The 8,213-nt window shown below is 37.1% G+C and overlaps 2 protein-coding genes across 3 annotated transcripts in view; one reads left to right on the top strand and one right to left on the bottom strand.

Annotated features, from left to right (window-relative positions):
• The window catches only part of LOC111339495 (heat shock 70 kDa protein 12A), an 8,532-nt gene extending 6,870 nt beyond the window's left edge, over window positions 1-1,662 (top strand). Inside the window, exon 5 of the mRNA XM_088760245.1 lies at window positions 381-1,662. Coding sequence (XP_088616371.1) covers window positions 381-1,435 — 1,055 coding nt within the window. The 3' untranslated portion in view covers window positions 1,436-1,662. The remainder of the gene's footprint in view (window positions 1-380) is intronic.
• On the bottom strand, window positions 1,653-8,213 carry LOC111340219 (uncharacterized). Of its 2 annotated transcripts, none has more exons than XM_088760252.1 (5): window positions 8,174-8,213; window positions 4,638-4,977; window positions 3,143-3,296; window positions 2,863-3,000; window positions 1,653-2,300 (listed from the first exon to the last, which is right to left on the bottom strand). In XM_088760252.1, exons 1-5 carry the CDS (start codon window positions 8,196-8,198, stop codon window positions 2,139-2,141), a joined length of 819 nt encoding a protein of 272 aa, XP_088616378.1. In that variant the 5' UTR covers window positions 8,199-8,213; the 3' UTR covers window positions 1,653-2,138. The 2 variants fall into 2 exon arrangements, with proteins under 2 accessions (XP_088616378.1, XP_022802760.2); XM_022947025.2 differs by lacking the exon at window positions 8,174-8,213 and adding an exon at window positions 7,357-7,592.

Raw genomic sequence — 8,213 nt, 5'->3', positions numbered from 1 at the left:
GGCTTTTTCTGAGAAAGAATTTTCCTAGCCTATGCAGTTTAAAGAATAATCCTGGAAAACCTTTTCAGGAGTTTTTGAATAGTTATCAAATTAGAGCTTTGTTCATAGTGTTGACAAAATGTGTAATTTCAAAACCAAGCTCGACAGTTTCGTTACAGAGGTCTATTTCGCCAAACATTGCTTTTACTTTCGACCTTTGTCTCAAAATCTATACAAAAGTTATGCGAAGAATACAAATGATTTCAACAGTCCCTCACAGCTAAGCGTTGTAACAGCTGGTTGAGTTATCAACGCTAACTGCATGAAAGACACTTAAATGCAATTGGATTTGATGTTTTACATACGAACCTTCCCTTCACCTTAAAAATAACTCTTTTTAGGCGGTACCCTTGATGTGACAGTGCATGAAAAACAGGACGATGGTACCATTAAGGAGATCCACAAAGTAACAGGTGGACCTTATGGGGGCTTGAAAGTGAATAAGCAGTTTATGAGCCTTTTGGACCAAATATTTGGTCAGCAGAAAATGTATGATTATCGCCACCAATTTCCTTCTGATTGGCTAAAACTCATGAACGATTTTGAAATAAAGAAGCGTGGGGTTCGAGTCGTTCAGCAGAAAGAGACAAGAATTCGCCTGCCACGTAGTTTTGTCTCCTGGATCAATGATGCTGTTACAGCAGCTCTTAAACGCTATGCAAATGGTGAAATCAGAATCCTTAACGACGAGTACCTGTGCTTGAGTTCTAACCTTATGGTGAAGCAGTTTCAGCCAGTGTTGGAAGCCATGAAGGATCACTTAAGGGTGCTCCTCAGCGAGCCACGGCTTTCGAAAGTCTCCGTAATGCTACTGGTTGGAGGATTCGCGAGTTCTCTGATTCTTCAGGAGGAAATCACGAAAGAGTTTTCCAGAAGGTGTCGTGTAGTCATTCCCAGTGATACCAGTACAGCTGTTGTCCAAGGTGCTGTCTTATTTGGCAAGAATCCGGGCAGAATAATCCAGAGAGTCGTCTGCAAGACGTACGGAGCAGACTGCTGCCGAGAGTTTGTCCGCGACGTTCACCCAGAGGAAAAGAAGTTTGTCGCAAATGGCGTGGAGATGTGTAGTGATTTGCTCAACTGCTTTGTCAAGGAAAATGAAGTCGTTAGACTTGGACAACAAGTAAAAAGTATCTATCGACCATTGTATCCAGACGAAAAGCTGGTCAAATACTCCTTCTACGCTGCAGACAACCCCAATGCCCTTCTCGTCACCGAAGCTGGAGTAAAAAGGATTGGAAGCGTTGTGGTTGAGTCTCCTGAGACGTGGAGAGGTTTGGAGAGAGAACTGGAAGTCAGTCTGTATTTTGGAGGAACAGAAATAACCGCAACAGCTCGAGACATTTCCAGTGGCAACACGGCGCAGACTACTTTAGACTTTTTTCACACCAAGTAATGGTTAGACGGAACGTGTGGAACATTATTCTTACGTTAGATGTCTTGTGTCATATAACCATGAAATTAAAGGGAAAAATATGATCTAGAAAGCATAAAAACTTAGTGCAGCCTTAAAACTAGGAATAATAGACTCTTGTATGGCAAACAGCGTCAAATGGAGGAAACTAAAGTCAGTTGTAGATTTGCACGAAAAAAATTAAAATAAAAGTGTAATGTAGTATCAAAGAGTGAATAGTAAATTTATTCATAAACTGAATATATTCTAAAAATACTGAAACAACTTATTTATAGGCTCCGTCTTAAGACTAATAGTTTATCCTTCCTAGAAATGTCAGGTCTTCCTCTTCTCGGGTGAGTGACTGATGAAAACTGCCGGGAGACTAGAGTGAATTTAGACATCGCAAATTTTGCAATGCCTTACATGATCAAAATAACGCGGTCGGAAGAGAAAAATTTCGTGATCGCACCAGACATTTTGTGTGATTCAAAGGGCACTACTTTTACCTACGTCTACAAAGATATCCTGCTTTGGTGCCTTCGAAAAGACAATTGTAACAACAAGTTTCAAAGTTATGCTTAGTCGTTTTTTTTTTTAACGTCTTAACAAAAAACTCATTAATTCTTCTGGACAAAACTTGACACCGACAACTGACAATCACAGCATGCACAATGAGGTAGATATTCTGTACAGCAAATCTATTTTATGTGGAACTGTCAGAATGTTTATTTAGCCAGGTTTCTACTTTATTTGTTGGAGACTGTTCAATCGCAGGAGGATACCAGGTGATGGCCGGGAGGGCCTGAGTTGAGGGTCCTCGTTTACGGCAGTAAATATTTGTCTTGTGAATTTTCCTCTCTGCCGTCTGCGAAGGAAATGAAATATTTGTCAGAGAATAGGTATTTCTTCATATACTCTGCTCTGACGATATTACACGGGAGATCTGTTCTGTCATTCATGCCGCGTAACAGCATACCGGTGATTGTCAAAATGGGAGCTCATGAAACCTATGAGACTTTGTGACATTTTCACTAATGAACTGCAACTACTGTACTTATCATTGTTACTCGTAAAAGAAAGGAGAATAAACGAGGAACTTCTACGTTTTACTGCAAAAATCTCTTCACCTAAGAGGCTATGCACGGCAGGATTTTATGGCGTGACTTATATGTCTATAAAGCCTGAATTATCTTCATTTGGATGTCATGAATGCTAAGAGACAAACAGATATGTGGTAAGGGGGATACAAGAAAGAGAGCACGGGAATGTAACCCATGATAATAAGACAACATGGCTTGAGAATGGAAAGCAGGACAGTAATTCGGAGAAGTCGAATTGCCCTCCATCAAGGCTTAGCACCGAAAAACCTATACAAATTACACAAAGACAACGAGTGGACAGTTATCAAGTTCACTGTACATACATACTTTGATTCTGGACGATAGATCGTGGCACTCTCTAACAGTTTCATCTATCTCGCGTTGCAGTTTTATGAAACGTTTCTTTTCCTTCTTTTGTTCTTGGGTAATTCTTTGGTCATCCAGTTCGATTTTCGTTTGTAATTCCTAAGTAAAAGCCGAACAATGAAATAACAAGATATTTCTCACGTGTATAAATGAATAATTTATAGGTTACAGCTGAAGATGTACAAGTAGAATATGTGCATCGCACACATGCGCGGTCTGTTACCAATTACATTCCTCTCACCTTCAGCCTTTCATCCTTCAGTTCCAGTTCCCTGTCGGCTTTTTCTATCTTCTGCTCCAATTCTTTTATGCTTGGGAGTTTTGAGTCAAGTTGCAGGAGATTCTCATATCTTTTGCTTTCGTTCTCAAGCCGTATAACTTTTTTTGTTTTCTTTCTATTGTTAGAGCAAAGCATTTAGTTAGTGTTTTCTTTATTCAAAATACCTTAGTCTCCGATAAATAAATACTACAACAAATTTCTTTTTTTTCTCTCTGAAAATTAAATTGTCTCCCTTGTTTAATAAATTGTGATCATATGATTTTTTGTGAAGTTACCATAGCAAACTACACGTCTTCTCAGAAAAGCCATCAATGTACGATTTAGGAGCCTTTGATTCATAAGCGAGTTCACCCACTTGTTATCATCAATTGGCAATCAGCAAATCAAAATTCAAACCAGCAGATGAATAACGCCAAAGATCGTTACAAGTGCACTGCTACTGGAGAAACTAAAGGAAAAAAGCCTAAAAAATTTAGTCATCGAACGCTACCTGCACCCGTGTACCCAAATATCACTTTGGATATGTTTCCAACTGAGTTGCGAAGCCACACGTTTGACCGAGGCAAATTTTTAATGAGTTCTTCGTTTTCCGTTAATAAATATAATTCATTTTATCATCAAAACTTTAAGGTGACTTTGAACCTACTCTAAAGATTTCTAAACTTTGCAGAGTGGTAAATGTTGATAAGCTTACTGCAAAGTAAGTAAGTAAGTAAAGTAATTAATTTTCTATGCTGGGAAAAAGTACGGAATGGAAATTGTAGTTATGCAAATCCGTTGAACAATGGGTGATTTTAAAACTCATTGAGCTCCAAATATGCCCAGAAAAATAGCATTGGAGATGATACCTACCAATCCCCTAAGTGAGCGTTTGATTTCAAATTAATGGTTGCCCATATCTTTAATAACTGTTGGCTATGTGGTATTCTAAATAATATTTGATAGCCAAAAAGTTTTGAGTAAAGGTCGCCAAGCAGTGTTGTGGGGTACTAATCAAAATCAATAAACGCAGAAGAAGAATTCAGAATTCCATCAGAGTTATAAGAGTATGTTTTAGTTAAACGATCTTATTGAGTTCACAATTTTTAATAGTGAGATTCTCTTTAAGTAGAGGTATACCTTTTAAAGAAGTGTACTTTTATGTCTTGCTCTGCTATATTCATGAAACAATACGACTCCATGTGCGCATTAAAGATGCCGTGGTATGTGCAGTAGACGCCATGATCACTAAAATCACTAAAATTTCTGTCCTTGGTTTTAGCCTAAACTGTTTTATACTAAATAATTTGATTTTTTTTTTATTTTATAAACTCAGTTCATAAAACCAAATTACCTTGTTATTCCCCCCACCGACGTAGCACCACAGTTTCTTCATAAACTTACCCTCTTTGTTTTATGGTGGGGCCTCGATATGACATTGAGGCCAAAGCCTCACTGTAAGTATTTTACTGCTCACCTAACACTAGCGTCAGCATCAACACGATGCTCCTCGCTGAATCTCACATCTTTACGAAATCCCTTCAGGGACAGATTTGCCATATCTACAAAGTCATGTCTATCGTGAATTTCCCTGGTTTGAGATCGTTGAAGTCGTTTCAGTGCCCTGTTCTCGTGACGCAGGTTGTCCACTGTTTCACTCAGGTTTTTGGCTTCAAACTCCATGCTCTTCGCTTTGTGTTGCGTTCTCACAGCGATTTCATAAAGCAGTCGATCCATTGCTGTTTGGTGCACGGTTTTCTTTTTCCTTTGTGTTAATAATCTAGAGACGCCTTTTTGCGTTGACTTTGCTCTTCCACCTTAAAAGAGAGTTTTAATAAATCAAATCAACGAAACCATGCATATTTCTTTTCTGAAGGAATCTGCTTCACCTCTCTGGGTGGATATAGGAATTGTATTTATTATTTATTTCCTTTGACCTGATAAAGCAGAAAAAAATTTCTTTTCTTTCAACTTAAATCAGGATTTAATGCATGAAGCCAAGAAATCTTCAAACTTGACCTTCTGGAACTAGTCGGCCACTCAACCTTTGCGCAGTGATTTTGTCCGGCGAAAAACATCAAGGAATCGAGGAAAATAAGGATTTATGTCGAGTTTTTTGCGGAAACTGAATTCGGGAATGCTTTGCATGTTTTATCTTTAATTTAGAGGGAAGAAGTGTTTAAACTTACAATATATTTCGAATACGTAACTGGGAAAATTTTGTTTATTGCTTAATTACGATTATAAATGATGATTCTAAGAAAACTATCAACTCCCATAATTTTTTCGGTCAGGTTTCTGAATTCATCTCGTAATATTAACTTCTTACTAACCGAGTGTGAAGGCCCAACTGGCAAACATGGGCCCGAAGGTTGTGGCAGTGCGAACCGAGCGTAGCGGGGATCTGTAGGAAAACGACCAGGTATTTCCCAGTACGGCTCGAGCAAGCGAGGTTAGTAAGTAGTAAATGATATGGCACTCGGACCAAACTTGTCTATTTTTAATTTTCCCGCTCTTACGACCAAAAGTATACGGCTTAGAACCAATCAAAATGCTCGGATTTAGCTCAAGACTACCTTGTCATATAATAAAGTGTAATATATTTAGCGTGCGCGCAGATGACCAAACTGATAAAATATTAATAAGGTAAGAAATGGAAACAAAACCAAAACAAGAGAGTTTACTTTGTGGATTAAGAGGAAAGGAAAACAGATTTTATTCAATTTTGTATTTTCTTTATTAGACATCTCGCTCGGCGTTTTCTTCGATATCGAGTTGTTACTCCAAATAAGAATGAAAACGATATCAAAACTTGTAGCGATTTTCCTTTTCATATCTAGACTCTAACATATCAGTTACCATGGAATCAAAATACCGGCATTAAACCGCAAAGAGATATCTTTGACTCATTTTTCTCGTGGAATTAAAAGTTTCTCGATTACTTCCTCGGCAAATTCGATTCAAATTGAAAATACTCTTTATCAAAATTTTTGAAATTGTATTAAATTCGACAGACGACAAACCCTAAGTGATGTCTTTATTCAAACCGAACAAACCAATTTTACCTCAACTTAAGCCGAAGCATGGCTTATAAAATTGTCCTACCTTATACAATCTGCCTCAATGGATGACTACAATTCTCTGAAAGGAACACTTTTTTTTTCCACCATCGTTTTGACTGGAAGAAACATGTCTCCCTTTTACTGAATATTAGGAAGGTAATTAGAATAATTGAACCCGCGCTCTGATTAAACTCGGTTGTAGTTGGTTAAATATTAAGCAAGAGATTTCAAAAACAAAATCATTGAAACAATGCGATTTTCAATGTTTGAAATAATCTTTCTCTGTTGCATGTTAAATAATTAAAAACAAAACTCAATAAGAATAACAAGCGCGTTACAATGACTTATCGCGGGGAGTTTCTTTCTCTATGTCATTTACACATTTTTCCATAACCCAAAATAACTTTTTTCGAACAACTTTCATAAAAACTATCTGAATTTAAGGAAAATAATATCCTATCAAGACCATTATGACTTTTTGATTGAAAATACTTTATTTTTAAGTCTGATTTTATCAAACTTTTTTTGTTTTCATGAAAACATCCAGCTGCTTCTAGAGAATAGCAGAAATTCAAAGTAATATTCTATGCTTCAATTGTAACATAAACAATTCAGTTCCATATCAACAGCTGCTTTACTGAAGGGATAATTTTAAAGACTTTTCTAGTGCGCTAACAAAAGTGTTTCGAAATACACTGTGAAAAAAAAACTTAAAAGCTATAAGGCGGGATACTTGCAACAATTTGGCTCTGTCGAATCATCTTAGAGTAACAAAGTAGTTTGAATTAATGATCCTCGAAAAAATTTAAACGGTTTGGATTATATAATCTATATATAGAGTAACAAAGTAGTTTGAGTGATCCTCAAAAAAAATTTAAACGGTTCGGATTATATAATCTATATATAGATTTCAGCAACGAAATGATTAATACTTGACCGTGGACTGGCGCCTTTTAAATGAATCTCACGAGGACATATTCAAAATTCGAGCCACAGGTACGCATTTGATTTGCACAAAAAATGCTATTTTCATAGCAGAGATACCTGAACAGTGTTAGGAAAATAATTAAGAGTTAACAGGAAACATTAAGAAGTTTCCTCCGAAAAAAATTTTTTAAAGGCTACAGGATTTACCCTTCGTTGTTGGTCGTGAATCATACGTGTCCAGCGTGGTTGCACGTTGGTGTTTTTCGCTCTCGTCGGAAGAACTGCTAAGCGAGCTAATGTCGCTGTACATTTCTTCTACAACTTCCAAAAAAGACGTCTTTCATATATCGTTACGTCGGCAGATTGCAGTCACGGTAATAGAGCGCTGCACTGTTCTACATTCATGTGCATATATCGTCGTTATCAGAGGTAGGCCGGTGATGGTTCTTCTAAAGAGATGTTCTACTGTTCGAGAGAGTTGTTTGGAGGTATCGTTATTCCGTATGTAAGCAGCAGGGCTCCTTTGATTGGCTGGCGTAGAAAGTTTTTTTTACTACTCCTGCTGTTAAAATAACCACTTAATAGCTCATACATAAACGATTTGCTCGCAGCCTCCATCAATTTTAATTGCTTATTTAAGTAACTGTATCTTAGGTTTTCACTGATTTAAGTTACCGTCTACTTTTTCATGTTCTTGTGCAGCAAAAAAATCTTGACGTTGCAGCTGACTTTGTCATAGGGCATTTGCACTTTTTCCTGTCATTTCCCATCATTTTTTGAAAATGATCGTGGATAATCATATATATTCGATACCCCGGCACTAATTCAAAATTTACACTAATCAAGTATTGAGGGTTTGTGACGAAGATCAACAACATTTAAAAAAAAAAAAAAAGACGGTTTAGGCGAAGAAGTAACCAAGACAATGACTTCTTTTTAAAAAAAAAAAAAAGAAGGTAAAGACCAACGATGTAATCTGACTCTAAAAAGTACCATAAGTTTAGATGAACTACTATTAACAAACCTGGTTTCTTGTTTGGTAAGCCCATAGTTAGGTCCCCTCT

Source organism: Stylophora pistillata, chromosome 5, assembly GCF_964205215.1.
Source record: "Stylophora pistillata chromosome 5, jaStyPist1.2, whole genome shotgun sequence".
Taxonomy (NCBI): domain Eukaryota; kingdom Metazoa; phylum Cnidaria; class Anthozoa; order Scleractinia; family Pocilloporidae; genus Stylophora; species Stylophora pistillata.
This window is presented reverse-complemented; position numbering and strand designations above follow the sequence as displayed.